General features: G+C 37.2%; 1 protein-coding gene and 2 pseudogenes across 4 annotated transcripts in view; all 3 read right to left on the bottom strand.

Annotated features, from left to right (window-relative positions):
• The window catches only part of Epb41l5 (erythrocyte membrane protein band 4.1 like 5), a 135,091-nt gene that overhangs the window by 47,645 nt on the left and 64,166 nt on the right, over positions 1 to 23,280 (bottom strand). For all 4 annotated transcript variants that reach the window (XR_004514700.1, XM_033757132.1, XM_010632282.2 and 1 more), the window contains exons 16-17: positions 3,198 to 3,361; positions 834 to 931 (exon numbers count right to left, since the gene is read on the bottom strand). Coding sequence is in view for 3 of the 4 variants with exons in the window: in XM_033757132.1 (XP_033613023.1) it covers positions 834 to 931; positions 3,198 to 3,361 (262 nt within the window). In the remaining variant the exon portion in view is untranslated. The remainder of the gene's footprint in view (positions 1 to 833; positions 932 to 3,197; positions 3,362 to 23,280) is intronic.
• Positions 3,895 to 5,292, bottom strand: LOC104867819 (annotated as a pseudogene).
• LOC117283702 lies at positions 20,750 to 20,885 on the bottom strand (annotated as a pseudogene).

Raw genomic sequence — 23,280 nt, forward strand, 5'->3', positions numbered from 1 at the left:
GATCCAGAAGGACACTTTTAATACCAGCAATGATAACGCAAAGATAGTGAGTCACTTTCTATTCTATATTGATCTCTAAAGAAATTAGCTATCCAAGGATGGCAGAACACAACAAATCAATTCTTCCTCTTTCTTCTTTAAAAAGAAAATAGAAGTCATCTTGGCCTTGTTATCAGTTGTCTATATATACAAAAAAAAAAAAGAGTGTTTCACAAGATCATTGCTTAAAATCACTATTCTACTTAGGGCCAGTAACTGATATGATTAATTATAAAGTTTCTACCTCATTCAACTTATTTTAGTTATTCCTATAAATTAAATATAAAGAAAAGTATTCAAAATTATAAAAATAAACTGGTTTAATTGGTGTGCATCTCTCACTCCATGCCAAATGAACAAAAACTAATAAGACTCAAAGAGGACAGAGAGAAGGGAATGAAAGATGAAACTGAAGCATCTGAAATTCTGTTCCCTTCTTTGTTTACCCTACAGAGCAGCTCTCTTCCAACAAATGCTGCTATAATTTCAAAAGATTTTTAGAAAGTTCTTCAACCAGATGGGCTGAAACAAAATAAAAGATTTAACAGCAGTGTACTTTTGACTGTGTGTTTTAAAACAGTCATTAGATGACTTTACAATTCTTAATGCTGTTGTACAACTTTCCTCTTAAATATTCATAAATTTCATCTTTTAAAATAAGAAAATAGGTTTGTAAAAGCTCAGCACAGACAGATATGTATTTCCTAACAAAAGAAAGTATTATCTTTAGAAAGAAAAGATTACTTGGAGCTCTAGAGACATGTAGCGGGTAGAAAGCAGAGAGATCTGAATACCTGGCTGTTGATGTTAACATCGATGTGGGATCGGGGGGACGGCAAAGGACTGCTCTCTATCTCAAGTTGTTTGAGCTTCTTGGATGCATCTTTCAATGCTGAAAAAGAGTTGTTATGGGGGGAGAAAACCTATCAGTTTGCAAGGCTGTCACAGGTCTGTAAGGATACAGATGGTAAGGTTTGTTTTTCGACAATTATATACACTAAAAGTAATAATCCAGATGAACATAAATGTATTTCCTTTTTATAATCAGGTTACTCTACATTAATATAAGATTTATGTAATAGTAAGTACGGTGATGTGTCTGCACTGCTCCTAAAAAGTAACTGCATATGAACTCTCAATAGCATATATATGTGCTTAAGAGACTTGAAGGGCAAAAACTTATGACGTAGTCCTTTTCTTCAGTAACCTCACCTCAGGCTCATGTCTGACCTCAGTACTTGGCTATCTTCATTTCTGGCCCTGACTACCTACTGCCTAAAACTTAACTGGAGCAAAGAGATGGAAGGATATATATATTCATTCATCCAACATAGGACAAACTGGAACCATCAGGTATAAGGCAGGACAAGCATTTTGTCTTCCCAATGTTTTCTGTACTGTAAGATACATTATTTAAAAAGTCCTCTGAGATAATACAATAAAAATAATTCCTCTTTAAGTTAACTCTTAATCACCTTGATATAATCTTACATTGCAAGGATTAATTTGGTGTGAATTTGAATATTTTACACTGTCACGTAACAAAAAAAATTGTTGAATACCTAATAATTTGTCTGATCAGGCGGAAAGGAGGAGAAGATTATGTAATCACATTCTCCAGGTCAAAGAGGTCTCCTAAAAAGTGGCATCAATAATCCAGTGGATTCTTTCCTACTTACAGATTAGAAATAGAACCTTCAGGAAAGACTCATTTCCAGGTCTCATCCTAGAATAATTATGTCAGTCTTGGGAGATAAGATTCTGGTACTAGAGCTTCTAAAACCAAAGCAGAAAGTGAATAATTCAACACTAGTCTCAAAATCTTTGCTACACACTTATCCAAGTCCCATCTCTGGTTTTGCTATGCTACAAACGCTTTAGTTTATACTGATAACTATACCTGAATTCATACAAAGGACATAAAATGAAATGTAACTGAAATCCATCTCCACGAAGGAGACTATTTTTATTTTAACCTGGAAATACTTCACATTAAAAATAGCTGGATCTAAATTCTGATAGCTTCAGTTTATTATGTCTCACATCTCTCAAGTAATGAAGAGCAAGCATTTGTAATGAGGTACAGACCAGGGCAAGGCTGGCAAAACTGAAGCAACAACAACAAAATTACTGCAGAGAAAGTAAAAAGGAATAGTAAAGGAGAATTTCTTAATCTAATAACTTATTACCTTTAAAAATCAGCACTATCCTACTCTAAAACTGCCATTAATAAGTGAAAATGTCCTTACCTTAGGTTAATAGTTTAAACATAGCAGACATTAATAAAAACCACCATGACATACCAGAACATTTGTTTAGCAGTGTATTTGTTATAGTTACATAGGGAACAAAAGAATAAATTTGTTAATCCCATTCACTAGTACCACTTCAGCATGCCCTATTAAATGGAACTGTGAGATTTTGTACTAACACTTCTCATTTCTAAGTTACTAAATACTATTGCTGTACTCTATAGTCTTTAGAGATGACAGCACTGACTGGCAATTTCCTGTGAGTTATTTAAACCTCGTGTCTAATTTTAGCCTATGATAGAATCAAAACTGGCAAGAACCACATAAATACAAGCTGCTTTGAGAATACACATTACACTAAAATTCAACAGAAACTCCTGTTTAAGAACAGTTCGTGTTTTGTGCTCAAATCAAATTCTTAAATATATAGATACTTTCAATAAAAAATTTACTTTCTCTTTTTAGCCTCTGAAAAAAATTAAGGAAAGCAACATTCCTTGTGTATTATCTCTTCTTTGGGGACAACAGTATTAATCCTCATGACTAACAAAATACTTTTCAAGAGCTAATGTAATGTTCAAATATTTACTCAATCCTGTCTTAAGTAAACTTTTACTGTAATTTGTACTCAAGATATGAACTAAAAACCAAGAATGAAAACTCATAAAGGCCTAATGATTTATAAGTGATACATATGTTTAATGGCTTAACAGCCTTAATTATATTACCTTAAATATTTCAATGTTCTCTTTAGGCCAAAAGAAGGCAAGAAAGCATAAATATTTTGAACTAAATTAAAAAATTCAACTAACTACATACAATATTCTTGGAGGAACTAATTTAGGTATCTCATTTTAAGGGAAGTAAAACAAAAAGCCACCGGTGTAGTACAGCGTAAGTACTCACTTCCACATTCCACGTCAGCATCCCCTAACCCAGGTGCTGCGGTGGCTGTGTTAATGTCATCCAGCGCTGGGGATACTGCTGTGGTGACTGATGCTTCAGTTACATCACTGACGGTTGTTTCCCGTAACTCTGGCTTATGCAGTAAATCAGTGTTTAGAGGCAAGCTGTAAGGGTAACAGAAAACTTACTTAGACCAAGAAATTTAAAATGAAAAGAATTTAAAAATTTTTAAAATTAATGTTTGAAAAACATTCATGGAAGAGTTTTATTAACAATTTTTTTTGGTTTTTTTTCCTTTCAAAAGTTTATTTAGTATCAAGCAAGAGGAGAATTTGCTTAACACTATAGAACATTTCAAGACTTCAGTTACAAAATAATATTTGTGCTTGTAATTGGCTTCCCTTTTTATGCATGTTGGCGAAAGAAAAAAAACTCAGCATATGGCCGAAAGATAAAATAACTAAATTCTATGGAAACCTTTAAAATGAAAGTAAGACTTATGGTAAAAGAATGGATTAAAATATTTAGTAAACCTATTTTTTTTGTTTAACACTAATTAATCAAAGTTTTTTTTTTTCCATTTGATGACCTATTTTTTCATATACTGGAAATAACAAAATTTTACATGTCTTTTTTTTTTCCTGACCAGGTTGATGTTATGACAGAGTAGTTTTAAGTTACAACCTTTCATATTTTAAATATTTTGATTTATTTAAAAAGGGATTGTTCATAGAAAAAAATTACTTTGAACAGTGTACAGGACAGTAGATTGGCTATCGCACAACATCAGACAGTACAATCAGTATCTGCCATATGGCCGGTTCCTGTAGACGCCCTTCACTGTCCTCACTGAAGGTGCCTGTGCCCGGAGTTAGTCCACTCCTCTTGTCCATAGGAATTGCTGAGTCTCATACTCATAGTCATCAGTGCCACTTTGGGCCGGGGTGCTGCAGCTGTTATCGCAGAATACCAACTCCGTTCATGATAAGCAGTGCCGCAGCCACCACCGCAGTCACATTCTCCACAGGACTCCCGTGCTGGGGGCGGGTGGAGGTCTGCGCCCTGTAAGGAGGACTCCTCCTGCTCAGGGCGTGAGAAGGCCTCTTCCCCGGCTCACTGGCCCCTGGGTAGAAAGACTCCCTGGTTGTCAGTGTCCCTCGTGGAACCCGAACTTCAACTGGCCGGGCTGTAAGTGCTCCTCTTCCCCTGGTTGTTGTTGGGGTTGGCACACCTCTTGGACACAAGGTGGGTTTCCCTCGAACTACTGGAACATCTGCATTTTCTGACCCATATTCAAATGTGTTAATTCCTGCAGCTGTGCTTGCCTGATCTCGCCATTATAGCTAGGGACGAGAATCTTGATTTCTTCCAAAGCATGTCTCATGCAGGCATAAACTTCTGCGGGTAGGGCCAACACTTCGGTGAGGACATGGGATTGTCGTTGAGGCACAAGCTTCTCCACTTTTCCTCAGCTCTTCTTCCTTAGCCTTGTCTCTCATGGAACTTTTTCCGAGGATGGACATTTTTGCCAAGGCCTGTTCTTGTCAACGCTTCACAGAATTGCCACGTGGACCCAAAAGTTTCCCCACAAAGTGGAACTCAGGAAACTGTTTTACAGGAATTAACAATTTCTGTCCCAGCTTCATGTCCTTATTAATCACCACATTAATGTACTTTTCTCCATCCTTGCCTTCTTTTTGAAACTTCTATTTCTTGGTTCACCAGGCACAGGGTGTGCATGAAGGAGGGGTCCAGTGAGTCCTCCTCCTACTACCTCGGGCAGGTACTTCTCATCCATGCTCACCGGCCACTGGCGGGCAGTGCGCTCTGGGAGCCCGCGAAAGGTTGTCCCCGCTCTGGGGCCACCAGCGCTGTCTGGAGCTCATGCCTCCCGCCCCGCAAGCGGCTCTGCCCTCAGAGCTGCCCGCCGTCCTGTCCGGCCATGCCAGCTTGCTGCCTTTTAACAGTTTTTTACAGGAACGCCAGCATGGTGGTACATGCCTATAATCCCAGCACTTGGGAGGCTGAGGCAGGAGAACCACCAGTTCAAGCCCAGTCTGGCCAACTCTATGACTCAAAAGACCCTCTTCTCAAAATAAAAAATAGGGCTGTGGATACAGCTCAGTGTGAAGGCTCTGGGTTCAATCCTCAGTATTGGGGTGGGGGTAGGGGTGGGATGGGAACAACCCTGTGGGCAGGCTTGTTTCAGCCAAGTTGGAGTAAAAGGAACCCAAATAAGCTGGGGGTGGGGGGTGTAAATGAACTGTTTTGGAGATACCAGACATAAGGGAACCTAAGAGAATGATCCTGAGATTCAGAAAAGAAATAAAATGAGCTTTAACAACTGCCTTTAGAAAGGGGGTGCAGAGGCAGAGAAATGAGGCAGAACACCAAGTCCTTCCTTAGTTGAGAAGATGGGGCTGAGACTCTGGGGAGACCAAGACGGCTAGAGATCACAGGACACAGAATGCTAGAGGACCAAACAACAGCAGAGTCCTGGGAGTACCAGAGAGTCCCCCTCAAGTATTCTGCAGAGTACCGGCACCGACATGTGGTGAAGAAACAGTATCCCAAGGCCTGGGAAAGAACTACGTGCATGGATCAGGGTGCCTGCTCCCACTTACACACTATGCAAACATGTAATTCACACAGCTCTGAGGATTCAGGAATGTTTGCCTGGAGAACAATTAACCCAGACTGGCGTTATAACAGACCAGTTGACAAATCATAAAAGTGAGACTTGAAAGGATCAATTTGTTTCCAAGTGACTGAACAACTACTTTAAAAAATTCAAGATTTAGAGAAATACCAAAATACCCAGCACCCCCAAAATAAAATTTGAAATGCTCAACTCCATTCAAAGATGATCAGAATGCAAAAAGGAAGAGACATCCCATAATGTATAGAATAAGCAATCATTTGAAAATCAAATGAAATTGATCCAGATGTTAGAATTAGCAGAGAAAGGTATTTAAAAAGTTACAACTATTTTCCACTTTGTAAAATGTAAGCAAAGACCCAAATTAACACCTGAAATGAAATATATTGAATAGGACAGATTACATATTAGAAAAATATAGTGAACTCAAAGTCATAGCAGCAGAACTAACCAAAAGAAACATAGAGTAGAGAAAAAGAATCTAAAAAATTCAAAAAGAGTATCAGTCATGGGACTTCAAGTAGCTTCCTATATGGATAATAGGAATCCCAAAGTGAGGGGCAGAACAGGCATTTGAGGAAACATTGACAGAAAAAAATCTTATAATTTGATGAAAACTAAACCTACAGATTTAAGAATCTCAACAACACCAAACAGTTGAAATATAAATATCATCAAAGCACACTGTAATCAAACCACTTCAAACTAATGATAAAAATAAATTTTCTTTTAAAAAGCTAATTCTTTATACTTTGTCTGTTGGTATTAGGGATAGAGTCAGGGCCCTTTGCATTGAGCTACATCCTCAGCACTTTACTTTTTTATTTTGAGGCTGGGTCTCACACGTTGCCCCATTGGGCTTGAACTCGAGTTCCTCCTGCCTCAGCCTTCCAGAGTGCTGGGATTACAGGTATGCACCACTGTACCATTTTTAAAATGATTTTCATTTGCAAATAAAACATTGGTTCAGAAAAGCACACAAAACAGATGTATAACTTAGCAGATCACTATAAGGCAAATACAGCAAGTCCCTGATTTACGAACATTCAAGTTGGGAATTTTCATTGGTGTACTGTATAAAACTCACTGTTGGATTATAAATGAAGCTGACTTATTATGAATGCTCTCTGCAAAGGAACTTGTTCATAAGTCAAGGATTTACTGTATTCATAAAGCCATGACCTAACTCAAGAAAGAGAATGCCAGGCACAATAGCATACACCTGTAATCTCAGCTCTGAGGGAGGCTAAGGCAGGAGGAATATAAATTTGAGCCTCAGGTGGGTAGGCCACTTAGCAAGACTGTCTCAAAATAAAAATGAAGAAAGGTTGGGGATGTAGCTCAGTGGTATAGCTCAGTGGCAATGTACTTCTGGGTTCCATCCCCAGTGCTTCAAAAAGGGAAAAAAAAACCGAAACAAAAACAAAACGCCCCCCAAAACTAACCTAAAACAGCAGCTAGGTACAGTGGCACATGCCTGTAATCCCAGCACTGTGCAAGATGAGGCAGGAAGATTGCAAATTCAAACCCAAATTGGCAATGCAGTAACTCTGTCTCAAAAATTAAAAAGAAAAGGGTTGGGGTTATAGCTCAGTATAAAAGCCCTCAGCTCAATGCCCAGTACCACATAACTACCCGACTATTGCTGCCTAACAAACTACTTGAAAATATTGGCTTTTAAAATGCAGTTATCTGCTCACAAGTCTGCTTTCTGAACTGGGCTCACCTGGGTGTTTCTACTTATTTTTGCTGGTAGTCATTCTTGTGGCTACATTTAGTTGGTAGGTCAGCTGGTGTCTTAACCAAGGCTTTCTCTCCCTCCAGGTGGCTTTTCTATACGGTATCTACAAAGCATGAGAGCCTGAAAGAATGTCAAAGCTACTCAAATCTGTTAGGACCTCTTACAGCTTAGGTCTGGAGAGGCATGGCACTATGCTCTACAGTAGTGGCAAACCTTTGGGAGCTTGCAATGATATAAACAGCCCAAATGACACGAAGTTTGTTAAAGCCAGTCCCATGATGAGCCAGAATTCCAGAGGTGGGGGCACACATAAGCATGAGAACCTGGAAGTATGGTTATTTTAAGGGCCCAGCCTAACACAGACTATCATACCACTCACTCTAGATTTCATAATAATGCCTTCGTCACATTTCCTTAGTTTTATCACTCAACTATGCATTTTAAATACCATAATCTCACATATTAAAAAAGTCTGTCTTTTGAAATAGTGCCCACAGCTGGCAGACTAGTGGGTCTCACTTTGGCACAACATATGCCTTATACTCCAATCCCATCGCTCCCCTTCCTCTCCTCCCTCCTGTATCAAACTGCTTCTAAGACGGTAGGATTTCCTCATAAACTCCCAGGTCACCAGAGAAGACATGCAATGCCTGACTTTCTTAGTATGGCTTACTTCACTGAACATGACTGTCTCCAGTTCCACACATGTTCCTGCAAAAGAAATGATTTTATTCTTCTTTGTAGCTGAATAATACTCCATTGTATATGTACACGGTATTTTAAAAAATCGATTCACCTGTTGATGGGCACCTAGGCAGTTTCCAAAGCTTAGCTACTGTGAATTGCAGTACAATAAAAATGGATGTGGAGTACATTTCTATAGTATGCTGACTTTACGATTATTTCGGGAATATACCTAGGAGTGGTATCAAATGGTAGCTATAGTTTCAATTTCGTGAGGAAACTTTATACTGATTTTCATAATGGCTACAATATTTCCCTGATAATAAGACTGAGCCTTAATTTTTGATCCAAAAGACAAAATGGGGTTATTTTCAGGGAATGTCTTAATTTTTCATGTGCAACAGTCAACATTTATTCAAATACAGTCTCATCATCTTCTGGAACATCATTACTCTCCAAATCCTGATTTTGGCCTGAATTACTTGTGACTCCATTTTCTGAAGAATCACTGGCCCCACTCTCTCATGTCCACCAACAGAACTGTTTCTATTTTATTTTTTGGTTTCTGAGACAGGCTCTCACTATGAAGTTGAGACTGACCTGGTACTCAGTATGTAGCCCAGGCTGGTCTCGAACTCACAGCGATCCTCCTGCCTCAGCCTCCTGAGTGCTGGGATTACAGGTGTGTGCCCCAACGCCTGGCTCTTGAGCTGTCTTTAAATGAGCACTTCCTGTCCATGCAGCCTGCTCGAAGAGTACTGGCAACACAGCTGTCAAGATCAAGTCAAGACCTCCTGCAGACTATCTTGAGGTCTTTAAATGAGCACTTCCTGTCCATGCAGCCTGCTCGAAGAGTACTGGCAACACAGCTGTCAAGATCAAGTCAAGACCTCCTGCAGACTATGCTTCACAAAATTTCCATTAAATCAAGTGTTAATTGAGATAGGAATGGCCACAAAAATGCTAACAGTTAATAATGAGTAGCCAGGCATGGTGGCACATGCCTGTAATCCCAGCACTTGGGAGGCTGAGACAGGAGGATTGCCATGAGTTCAAGGCCACCCTGGATTACACAGAAAGATCCTGCTTTAAACTGTCTCAAAAAACTTAAAAAAAAATGATGCTCCACACAAAAGCAACAAAAAACTGCAGGCACTAAAATATCATTTAACAATGATTTGAAATTTTTTTTATGTCATCCAGGCTGGCCTCAAAGTCATAGTGATCCTCCTGCCTCAGCCTCCCAAGAGTTGGGATTATAGGCATGTGCCACCACACCTGGCACTAAATATGATTTTTGATGGTGAGATGACTTACATAATTTTCAGTTTATAAACAGCAAAACAATTTCCCACAAATCGATCATTTTTGCTTGCAATATATGCAAAATGGGGATAATTATGTTTGCCTAAGAATGAACTATAATATAGTTGTAAGAAATGTATTTTATTCTGTAAAATGTATCTTTTTTGTGGCTGTGTGATTTTGGGCAAGTTATTTTTTGTAAGACTCAGTTTCCCCTTCTGTTAATCAAGGAAAATGTTTTAGATTACTATGAATAATAGGTCACATCTAATAGCACAATGTATAGCATATATTAGATGCTCAGTAAACATTGCTTCCTTCACTTTGCTCACCTGGTATCTTCTCCTAAAAGTAACTCAGTACAGTATTTTTTCCTACCTGGTAGAATGGCACATTTCATGAAAGATATAAAATGCAATAATTATTTCATACAAAACAAAAGATGCCTTTCTGGAGAAGCATTCCTTAGGTGGGAGACCACATAAACACTTGGAGGACTGATACTTTTATAAGTACTTCTACTTCTTCAGGGTTTTTAATCACAAAGGTATGAATTTTACTGGGGGCTCTTTTTGCAGATATTGAGATGATCTTATAATTTTTATCCTCAATCCTGTTTATATGTAGTATATAATTGTTGACTTATGTAGTTGAATAATCCTTGTATCCTGGAGGTGAAATCAACTTGATCACAGTGTATAATCTTTTTAATGTACTGTTGGATTCTGTTTGCAAGAATCTTATTGAGGATTTTTGTATCTATGTTCATCATAGATACTGGTTTTGCTGTTGAGTCTATTCAGTTCTGCTATCAGACTGATACTAGCTGTCTTCAATGAATTTGGAAGCATTACTTCCCTTTGTATTTCATGAAATAGTTTGAGGAACATTGATGTTAATTCTTTAAAGGCATAGAAAATTCTGCAGTGAATCTGCCTGGTCCTGGAAAAAAAATTACTACTGCTTTAATCTCACTACTTATTACTGATCTAAGATTTTTTTTATTTTGATATAATTTTGGTCATTTGTATATGTTTACAAATTCGTCCATATCTTTGAGATTTTTAATTAGAATGTTTTCAGCACATTTCCTAATCATTCTCTGTATTTCAGGAGTATGCTGTAATGTTGTCTTATCTCTTATTTATTATGGTCTTCTCTTACTTTAGGTTTTACCAAAGGTTTATCATCTTTTCAAATTATGTTTCATTAATCATTGTGTATTGTTCTTTTAGTCCTTATTTCATTAATTTCAGCTCTAATCTTTATTTTTTTCTCCTTTCACTGGTTTTGAGCTTGGTTTGTTGTTTTCCTAAGACCTTGAGATGCATCATTAGGTTGTGATCTCTCAGATTTTTAAATGTAGGCATGTATAATATAAATTACCCTCCTAGAAACAGATGCTGGTGTGTTTCTATTATCATTTGATTCTAAGAATTCTTTTTTCCCACCTCTTCCCAATTTCTTCAATGACTCACTGTTTCTAAGTGTATTATCCAATCTCCACATTTGTGTAGTTTCTGTGGTTTCTCTTGTCAATTTCTAGTTTCATTCCTTTGTGATGATGATAGGATGCATGAAATTCTTTCTTTTTTTTGTATTAAGGATTACTTTTTGACTTAAGATATGGTCTATTTTGGAGAAAGTTCTGTGAGTTGCTGAAAAGAAGTGTATTTGGCTGTTGTTGGATGGAATACTCTGTAGATATCTGTTAAGTTCACTTGGTCTACTGTGTAATTTATGTATGTTGTTTATTTTTTGGTCTAGATAACAACTATTGTGAGAATGGGGTACTGAAGTCATTCACTGCAACATTTTGGGATCTCTTTATGTCAATTGTTTGAGAAATTTGGTGCACCAACTTTTACTGCATATATATTTACAACTGTTGTATCTTCTTGGTGAAGCATGCCCTTTAGGAATATGTAGTGACCTTCTTTCTCTTTTAATTTTGACTTGAAGTGGGCTTTGTGGAACATGAATATGGCTACATCTGCTTGTTTTCAGATTCCATCTACACAGAATATAATTTTTCATCATTTTGCTTTAAGTCTGTGACTTTACAGGTGAGGTGATTTTCTTCAACATATAGTTAAGTCTCGTTTTTAAAAACTGCCAATTTGTGTCTTTTGTTAAATCTATTCTTCATCTGTCTGTCATGTTCCTTTAAGTGTCTTCTGAAGTGCTAGAGTAGTTTATATTCATCTTGGAAGGTCTTTATTTCTCTTCCAATTCTAAAAATAGCTTTGCAGGATGCAGTAATCTAGATTGAAAGTTATTTACTTTCAGAACACAAAATACATTATTTCATGCACTCCTGGCTGCTGAGAAATCTGGTATGATCTGGGTAAGTCTGCATTTATACATCATTTGCTGTTTTTCTTCTGCTGCTTTCAGTATTATTTGCTCTGTACTCTTGACATCTAGCCAGCACACACTTGTAATCCCAGAATTCTGGGAGGCTGAGGCAGAAGGAATGCAAGCTTGAGCCCAGCCTAATAAGACCTTGTCTCACAAAAATGAAGGACTGGGGATATAGTTCAGGGTGAAGGCCCTGGGTTCAATTTCCAGTACCACCAAAATAAAAACAAGCACGTGGTCCTTAGTTTGATCCCTGGTACCAAAAACAAAAACAAAAACAACAACAAAACAAACACCAAACCAAACCAAACCACAAAGAATCCAAAGATGCTGCATGTTCAAAGGAACAAAAATGAGGATGAGTCATTAGAAACAATGCAAACTAAGAGGACAGTGAAAGCACTAAAAGAAAAACAGAAAAGAAAAAAAACACCAACTGAAATTTTATACCTAGCCAAAAACAAACAAAAAACCTTTCATAAACAAAGGTGCATGTAGGTATACAGCCAAAATAAATGAAAACACATCTACACAAAAATGCATACATGCAAAAAACAAACAAACAAAAAAACAAAACAAAAGTATCCAAAAATTTTAAGAGCTGTGGATATGGCTCAGTGGTTCCACCGCCTGCCTCACAAGTGTAAGGACGCAAGTTCGATCTCTGGTACCCGCCCACAAAAAAAAGTATCCAAAAATGCATACATGTATCAATGTTCATACTGATACTGTTCATAACAATAAAAAAGGGAAACAACCCAAAGCCTATCAACTGATGAATAAAATGTGTTTTAATCGTAGAGTGAAATATTATTTGGAATAAAAAGGAATGAAGTACTGATATATACCAAAATATTTATAATGATTCCTGAAAACACAATGCTAAGAAAAAAAACTGTCACAAAATACCACATACTGTAAAGTTTATATGAAATGTTCCAAAATCTAAATTCATAGAGGCAGAAGGTAGGTTTGTGGGTGTCAGGGACTGGAGAAGGGTCAGAGAGAATGGGGAGTGACTGCTGTGGTACAAAGCCTGAAGTTCTATTAAGTGCTGCCTGGATGTCTGTAAGCACCACTGAGCCTCAAAGCCCTAACTACAAATATTTCTACTCTCACCTAAGAAACCTTCACTCAGTGAAAAGAAATGCAAATCAATTAATCCAGACTGATATGGAAGTCGCAAATGGAGAGAATTCTGTACATAGAAAATCCAGTGAGAATCCACAAAACACTCTTAGAAAGTAATACACAAATTAATCGGGGTTGTGAGATATAAACTCAACACATAAAATTCTTCCTAATCTGTACATTCAATGTATTCTACATAAAAAAATCCTAGCAGAATGTTTTATAGAAATAATAAGCTAATCCTAAAATGTATAAGAAACTCCAAGGAGTTATAATAGCCAAAACAATTTCAAAAAAGAATAAAATTTGAGGATGTACACTATTCAATTTGAAAACTTGCTACAAAGCCATTCTATTTAAGACAGTGTTGTACTGGCACAAAGACAGGCATGTAAATCAATAGGAGAAAACTGATCAGAGTTTCTTGTATCTATAGCTTATTTTTGTCAAGATAAATCAATGCAAAAGAAAAAAAGAGTCTTTTCAACAAAGTATACTGGGCCACTCAGAAATACACATGTAAAAATATGAACTTAGACTGTACTTCACATTATATACAATAATTAAACAAAAATGGGAAAGAGAGCTAGAATACTTGGGAAGCCACGGATTGGCAGAAAATTTGTGCAAATCACGTATCTGAGAAAGGACTAGTACAGTAGGTTCCTGACTTTATGAACATTTGAGTTGTGAAATGTCACAGGTGTACTGTATAAGACTCACTTTTGACTTAGGAATGAATCCAACTTATAAACAATTCTCCTGAAATTGACCTCTTCGTAAGCTGGGGTCTTAAAATACTTAAAAACACTTAAAACAAGAAAAAAAAAGGCAACCCATTTAAAGAAACACAAAAGGTCTGAACAAACATTTCTTCACAGACAATCTTCAAATAGCTTCTAAACACATAAAATATGATCAGCATTATGTGCACTCAGGAAAATATGAATAAAAATCATGAGATAGTAGCATACATGCACTACAATAACAATACAACAACAGGTGGTGGAGAGGAAGTAGAGACACTGGATTTCATGCATTTCCACTCTAGAAAATTTGCCCATTTCTTGAAAAACTAAATATAAATTTACTATACAAGTCAGCAACTTTCCTCCTGTAAGTCTACCCAAGAAAAATGAGTGTTTATCTATAAATATGTGCAATACTGTTTGTAACATTATTCATAATAGACAAAAGATGGAAATAATCTAAATTTCTAACTTGTAAATAAAATTGTTGTATATCCATACATACAATGGACTACTATTCAGAAAGTAAAACAATCTAGCACTCACAGATGAAACTCAAAAATATTATGCAAAGTCAAAGAAACCAGACACCAAATCCCATATGGTATATGTATCCATTTATTTGAAATGTCTATAAAAGATAAGTGTATAAAGACAGAAAGTAGATTACTAATTGCCTGAAGTGGTGGAGAATGTAGTAACATGACAAATGTACACTAGCATGAGGAAATATTTTGAAATGATGAAAATGTTCTAAAACTATTGTGGTGAGTGCACATTCTATTTAAGTTCATGGAATTGTACACTTACATGTGAATTTTGTGTTAAGTAAAAAATATATTTCCACAAAGTTTAAAAAAAAAGCTCTGAATTTAGAAACCTAATACCCAATGTATTTTATTTGGTTTACCACTTTTTTTCTTTCTGTGCTTGGGACTGAACCCAAAGCCTTACATGTGATAGGTAGGGCTCTACAACTAAGCACTATCTCTACCATGACATGGTTTTTTTAAAGAAAAAGATTCAATACAATTCATCTGTTATGAGAAAGTCAAAGGTGGTAAACATTTCATTGTTTAAAAATCTAATACTGCCTGTAATCCCAGCACTCAGAAGGCTGAGGCAGGAGGATCGCTGTGAGTTTGAGACCAGCCTGGGCTACACAGTGAGTTCCAGGGCAGTCTGAACTACATAGTGAGATCCTGTTTAAAAAAAAAAAAATCTAATATTGTCATAGCAAAGTAATCACTGCTTAGAAGGTTCCAGAGGAGAAAGACTTAATGTGCCTGTTAATTTGGGGAGAAAACTTAAAATTGCAAGAAGAAGAAAGACAATTTTTGTGAAAGTCAAGAGATCTGTGCCCCAGTCCTGTCTCTCTGCAAATATCTATTTGTATAACTATGGACAAAGTGACTTTATCTTGGTATTCAAACATGTTCTGCAGAGCCAAAGGAATTCTGTGAACAACTGTATCTTAAGCAGAGGTAGGGAAAAGTGGTGGGGTTTGCCTCCTCCCATGAGCTGTTATTCGAATTTTCCACACAGAATTAACTCACAAGAGTTTGGCTAAAACACTATAAACCATCAGAGTAATGGCACTCTAGACACATTCCACCTCTAACACTGTAAAACTGGCTCATGGAGAGGAAACAAAATGGACAACTGCTGGAATCTGTCGAAGCTGTGTATTACAGTTCAGCATGTTCTCTGTATTTTTTACTTTTTCAACATTAACAGTAGGAATACCAATATTTTGGACAAAAGAATGTGAGAACAGGTGGGAGTTCATCTTACTTTTCTCATTGCTGAGAGAAAATTAACAATACCCAAAGTTAAAGGGGAAAAGGTTTATTTAGCTCACGGTTTGTATAGGTTTCAGTCCACAGTCAATTTACTCCAAGGCAGCACGGCATCACTGAGAATGAAGTTCATGGCGGGCAGAAGGTAGCAAAGCCACAAGGGAGGGCTTTATAGCGTCTTTTTGTCCCCTTTATATTGTTAACTAGGCTACTGGAACTAGGGCAGTGCCAAACCAATCAGTGGAATGATTTAGTTATCACACATCCTACATCCCAGCATCACACTTTAAATCCAGCCACCTCTAAAAAAGCCCCACCTATGACTGCGTAAGGCTTTGAGCCACATCTAAACACAAGCAATAACACAGTTCATCTCTTATGGTACTAATATGGTCACATGGCAGAACATATTTGCTTAAACTATATATAATACTAAAAAGTGAGTTCAAAACTTTTTAAATCAGAAACTAAAGGGGAATTTACATGTAAAAAACTGAACTGTCACAATTTTTACCAAAGCTTTAAATGTAATAATAGTGTATGAGTTGAATGCTCTCCTTCCCTAAATTCAAAAGTTGAATCCCTAATTTCCAGTTCCTCAAAATGTGACTGTATATGGCCATAGGATCAATGAAGATATAAATTTATTTTGATGAGGTCATTCTACAGTAGGGTAGGGCAACTAAACCAACTATGACTGAAGTCTTGATTAAAAGAGGAAATTCACACACGGGAAGAATGCCATGTGAAGATGAAGGGAAAGGTTGAGGTGATTCATTTACAAACCAGGTAACACCAGAGACTGCCAGCAAAACACCAGAATCTAGGCAAGGGGAATGGAACGCCTTCTTTGTTACAGGACTCAGAGGAAGCAACTCTGCCAATATTTTGATTGCAGACTTCTATCCTTTCAAAATGTGAGACAAATTTTCTGTCAGTCACACAATCTATGGTATAACACCATCCTAACAAACTCATACATCCTATATTCTAAATATCTGAGTAGAACTTATTAAAAGAAAAACTGAGAGGACTACACCAACCAGGCCAGGAAAGAAATACAAAGGGCTAGGGAGCACTTTGACACTTCTCCTCCCCTCTACGAGAAGAGTATGGTCTTACAAAATCACATCAAGCAAATGGAGGCTCTAAAAGACAGTGAAGGAGAATGGCATTGCACTGTGTTTCCAAAAACTGCCAAGCAGCAGAAACTACTGGTGTGGCACAGGAGAGTTCTTATGAAAATCTGAAGTGTGAACCTACAGATTTGGGAGCATATTTAAATACATTTCTCACATAAGGAAGTGCCTCCTTTCAGCACTGAGAAGTCCAAAACAGTGAGCTGCCTGGAGCCAACCATAACAAGGGAAAAAAAGACCAGCAGTTGGACAAGCTGTATTCTCACATTAGCAGGGTGAGACTGCACATATTCCCAGAGGCCACATTGGGAAAAACATGTGCATCATAATGAATAATAAGAGTAAATGGGGTCAGGGATTTAGCTCAGTGATCCCACCGCCTGCCTTGTAAGCACAAGGACCCAAGTTTGATCCTCAGTACAAAAAAAAAAAAAACACCAAGAGTGAATGATAACGTGTTGAAAATCCATGAATCTATGTTGATAACAAAGTATTTCCTTTAAAGACAATGAGAAAGAAAAGCTTTTACTTACAGAAAAAAAAAATCACTTTTATAGAAGGAATGGCAGAATTAGACTATCACATTACAAATGTCAAATTAATAATATAATTATAATTAATAATAATTTAAATTATCAATGGATGCTACTAGAGCCACAAAGTAAAAGAGATCAGGAAATAGAAAAAACAGTCTCAAAATGACAATCCACAGATTGTCAAAGGAAGAAACAAAGAGAGAAAGGGAGAAAGTACTTTTAAAGAGAAATATGATGCACATCACCTTAACAAAAATAGTAAAAATGTTTAGCTTTAATTATGAAAGAATCATGCAAATCTAAGCTGAGAAACATCCTGCAGAAAAACTGACAAAGGTTCTTTTTTAAATGCCTGTAGGAAGAACAATCCAAATCCTAGCTGAAGCCCAGTAATTCCATCTTCTAATTGGTCACTGTTCAGCTGTGCAGTGACCCCTTGCCAAGTTTTGAGACTGAGTGCCAGGCTGCAGCACAAGGTCATCCACCACTGTGGCTTGATAGTGCTTGCTCAGACCAGCAGCATTCTCGGTAAGGACATGATGGGAACAGCGTACATATAATTTTTCCTAGGGACTCTTTTGCTTCTGCTTCCGCTGTTCACCTCAGAGCCCTATAAAGCCACTAGCTTAACAAAGGGGAGGGGGTTGATGACTTTAATAGTGCTACAGTCTGCAAGCTGTCCACTGCTCTGTAGGTAATCCCTAATAAACTCATTTACTTGCCAAGTTGGACTTGTCATTCTGTGGCTTTTTGGTGCCTTCTCAATTGGGAGGCAGACATTTCTTTCCTAAGTCTCTGGAAATTAAATGGAACAACCCAATGTTACAAAAAGCAAAAAAGGGTGGAAGATTATTCCTGATTAAAGATACAAGAAACAAGTAATTGAAATTTTGATTGAACCCAGTGAGGAAGAAAAGGAAACATCTGCGAAAATCTGCATATGGACTAAAAATGTGCTAAATATAACAATGATAAACTTTGTGTAATTAATATGTGTAAGAATGATGTTTGATTTCTGGAGGTCCATAGAAAAATATTTAGGGATGAAGTAATATAATGTCTGTATTAGGATTTTCAGTTCAGCCAAGAAAATGTCAGCAAATAGGGTAAAATATTAACAGTTGGCAAATCTAGGAAAGGACATATTAGATACTAATCTATCATGCCTTCAACTTTTCTGTAGATTTGAAGTTTTCCAAAGTGAAAACTTGGAAAGAAGGGCCAAGGATTTAGCTCAGTGGTGCCGTTCCTGCCCCGCAAGTGCAAGGTCCTAAGTTCAATCCCCAGTACCAAAAAACAAAACCAAACCAAGACAAATAGGACGCCTACACGTTGTAACACATCGCTGGATTACAGCAGCTTCATTCAAGTCAATCTTTGCTCCCTTTTCTCCCCCTCCTCCTCTAATTCTCAAAGCAAGCACCACAGATTAAGAGGAGTAGATTAGTCAGGTTTTTTGATGAGACCAAAAGCCTGAGAAAAAGGAGGAAAGGTTTATTTTGGCTCATGGTCTTCTCAGAAATTGGCTGAACATTTGACTTGGCTGTTGTTTTTAGGCCTGTGGCAAGGCAGAAATACAGCAAAAGTGCATGCTGCTTATTTCATGGGAGCCAAGCAGCAGAGAGAAAGGGAAAAAACCAAAGAGGAAAGAGCTAGGGACAAGATAGGGTCCCAAAGGTCACACCCTATTATCTACTCCTTTCAACAAGGCCCAATCTCCTGTCTCCATTAAAGCAATGCCTAAGTTCATGAACATTTTTTGAGAACAATTTGGTTCACAAACAGAAACATTTGGCAAAATTTTGTTTTTGTTTGAAAACTCTGTATCAGGTGACACACATGATCATGGCCATCTTTTTTAGAATTGTGGAATGAATTAAGTTCATGAACTTGATAGGGAAAACTTTTATAAATAGCAAAAGCCTATAAAGTGTTACAATGTAAAATGGCTTCTGCTGTCTCTAACAGCAGTTTGCTTTGTTCAGCTCAGAACTAATAGACACTGAAGGCACTAATTGCTGAATGAGGCATTTGGTCTTACTCTGAGATAACAGGGCACAGCAAGACCTTGAGCTCCAAAGTGACTGGAGCCACACGATCGCAAAAGTTTCAAGATGAAAGAACCCATTGCTAACATTTGCTCCCCTCACTCTGAACGTTACTTCCTACAGGCTAGGATAGATAACTAGGCGAATCTTAAACGTAAACTCCCCTAGCTACAAAGAATATCTGTGTTGAAAGTTGATTATCCTGTGACCGTGATTTGAAATGTAACCACCCAAATGAAGTCAAGGTTGTAAAACCCTACAAAAGGAGAAGTTGTAACCCAGTGCATCAATCCAGGCACTGCTTATGTGTGATTGACCCTCGTCAATGAGTGAATTTGTTATTTTACTTCCATTCAGCTCCCTCTCTGTGTGTCACTGATTCCTTCTGTAACAAACTGAGGTACCACCATACCTCCCATAATTCCATCAAATTACAATCTTATCAATGGCTTAGTCTGATGAAGTCAGAGCCTTCATGATCCACTCACCTCCTGAAAACTCCACCTCATTACATGAGACTTTTGGAGAAAATTTTAGAAATAGTGAAAATTAAAAGAACAAAGGCTGTGAGCACTTGCCTGTGATGCAAGGGGCCATGGGTTTGATGCCTAGGACTGCAGGGGAAAAAAGGAAGGAAGGAAGGAAGGAAGGAAGGAAGGAAGCCAGCCAGCCAGCTAGCCAGCTACAAGCAAGGCAGAGAAGAGAGGACAGCTTCCACTCCTTTAAGACTGGGTGAAGGAGACATAAACTCAGAACAAGACTTTTTCGAACCTAAAGTATGTTTCAAATACAAAAAATAAGATGGTTCTTATGTTTCTAAAGGATGGGCTAGAAAGGGAGAAGGCAAGTAGATTTTGTATGGATAAAAACAATATTTAAGAAGAAAATTTAAAACTGCCTTATAGGGAAGAAGAGCATGGCATGCAAGAAGCATAAAAAAGCTTTTAAAAAACAAGATTAAGTTGAACTAAAATTATAAAGCACATAAATTTGATGCTAAAATAAACAACTAACAAACTAAGCAACATCATTTACAACCAAGGAAGTAAAAACAGTAACAATGATAAAAGGAACATAAAATAAGTATATTAAGTGTGCTAAAAGATACAAAGATGGTATATAAACAGTGAAATGGGAAATGAGGTTATAACACTAAAATACTAGATTCTGAAAAATAAGAAATTAAATGAGTCAGTAAATTAAACATTCAGGAGACTCAGCAGACTGGAAGACAAATAAATAAAACCCCTGAACTAATAAATACAGGAGAAATCATGAAGAAGGTAATAAAGACATAATAATAAATATAGAACATGAGACTGATATGGGTGCAAAGCTGCAACATAAGGAATTCCAGAAGGATGGAGATCACAAAAGGGCAACAGTATCAGAGGAGATAATGACCGTACACTTTCCGAAAGAGAAGACATTTATAAGTGAATAAACACTAAACACACAAGTTCTTCTTCTACTTTCTCCTAAAACTATACTAAAGTGATACTACACTTGATCTTAGCCAAAAGACCAAGAAGCAATCCTAAAGTGATAATATAAGGACACAAAACCACATTTACTCATAATAAACAAAAAAAGGGAGGAGGGAGAAAAATTTCAAACAGATAAACAAGTGGCCATTGATTAGAAAGACTGCAGAAATCTAAAAACTAATCTAGCAGCAGGGAAAAAAGCAAGTCATTCCACAGAACTTGAGAGAAGTTACAACTATCACCAACTCTGTGGGCTCTTCTCATTTTGATAGTATCCTTTGAAATACAAAAGCTTAATATTTTATGAATTCTGCTTAGTTATATACTCTTTTGACATATGTGCTTTTAGTGTCACACCTAACAAATCATTACATGATCCATGGACAGGATTATTGTTCTCCTTGAAGACATTAATAGTTCTAGCAATTAAACTTAGTTCTATTATTTATTTGGAGATAATTTTTATATGGTATGAGATAAAGTTCCAATTTCACTCTTTTGTCTGTGGATATCCAGTTATCTCACCATGATAAAGTCCTTAAAAAAGTGGAGGTAGGCCAGGTATGGTGGTGCAGGCCTGTAATTGCCCTACTTGGGTGTCGAAGGCAGAAGGATCACAAGTTCAAGGCTAGCCTAGGCTATACAAGCTCAAGGCTGGCCCAGACTGTCTCAAAAGACAAAACAAAACAAAGATAGTAGAATATAACTGGAAAGCCAAGTGGAAAAACATAAAATCAGAGTTCATTACTTCCACCTTGATAACTGTAAATGGATCTGAGATTCAAATACAGTATAGGAAAATTAAACCCTCCCAACCATGTGCTAGAAGCAAGTTGAACTGCCCTAGACTGTGGCAGTAAGGAAAACCACTTTAACTAATTTTTGGGGGGTACCAGGGAATGAACTCAGGTCCTTGCGCTTGCAAGGCAGGCCACTGAACTGCTGAGCTAAATCCCCCGCCCCACTTTAACTATTAAAATGCAAACTATTAAGAGAAAAAGATTAATTTGCTTATACAAAACTTTTGAACATCAAAAAAATATCAAAAGGAAAATGACAAATTGCAAACTGAAAATATTATTTGCAACTTATATACACAGATTTATATCCTCAGTGTGTATATATATATACACTAAAGCTTCTTAAAGATAGAGAAGAGAAAGGCTAACAGGCCCTATTTAGAAAGGGAGGAGAGTGAAGCCTGAAATGCCTATAATTGCAGCTATTCCAGAGACTTAGAGAAGAGGATCTTAAGTTTGAGACCAACCCGAGACAACTTTAGCAAGGCCATGTCTCAGAAATAAAAATTTAAAAGGGCTGGGATGTGGTTCAGTTATAGAGGTCTTGGGGTTGGTCCCCAGTACTGACAAAGTGGGATGAGGGGTTTGATAAAGTTACAGATAAGAACAAGCAGTTTAACAGGAAAAATACAAATGGCTCTTAAATATAAAATGTTCATAATGGAAATTTAAGTGGAAACTACACTGAACACGAAACTGATTATGGTCTTAGTTTCATGGATGTGTGTCAAATCATCAAATATTTTATTGGGTTTGTCTGGTACTGGGGACTGAGACCAGCACCTTGAGCATGTGAAGCATACCTATTTTACCACTGAGCTATCCCCCCAGCATCAAGTGTACGTCAATAAAGCTGGAGGGGGTAAAAACTTCACTGACATACCATTTATTTTTCAGATTAACAAAAACATCCCAACATTTGATGATACATTGTTGGTAAATACATAAGCATGCTCATAAGCTGGGAAAATTCAAAATCCCCAATGAAGCAGGATCTAGACAAATTAAAATGCACTTTCCACCAAATGAATACCATAATCACATAGGGAGATGAAACAAACCCAAATAAATGTTAAGCACAATATTTTAACTACTTACTCGTGGTCTAAAAAGGAAATATGTGAGGAAAATAGAATTTTACCTAGTAGACTTGTTGTTAAAAGTATGATGGGTGTACCATTTCTGAAATTAGCTTACATTGTACAAGTGGACATATATAGGGATACTGATATTGTTGGGAGCTAGGTTTCTACCAGGAGACAAGGGAAACAGGCATAAAGAATTGAGGAAGGCAAAGAAGAATCCTGAGCACTGCCCTGAAATAAAAGTATTAATATAAATGCGATTTAAAAATACTTTTTGGGGTGGTTCTGGGGATCGAACTTGGGTCCTCGTGCTTAAGAGGCAGGTGGCAGCACCACTGAGCTAAATCCCCAGTCCACTTACCTATTTTTCCTATAAGCCACATCCTCATCCCTTTTTTTTTTTTTTTTTTTTTTTTTTTTTTTTTTTTTGAGACAGAGTCTCACTATGTAGTTGAGAGATTAACCTAGGGCCGTAGATTTAGCTAAGTGGTTCTGCTGCCTGCCTTGCAAGCACAAGGACCCAAGTTCAATCCCCCGTACCAAAAAAAAAAAAAAAAAA

This window comes from Fukomys damarensis, unplaced genomic scaffold (assembly GCF_012274545.1).
Source record: "Fukomys damarensis isolate Sample0158 unplaced genomic scaffold, DMR_v1.0_HiC HiC_scaffold_29, whole genome shotgun sequence".
Classification (NCBI taxonomy): Eukaryota; Metazoa; Chordata; class Mammalia; order Rodentia; family Bathyergidae; genus Fukomys; species Fukomys damarensis.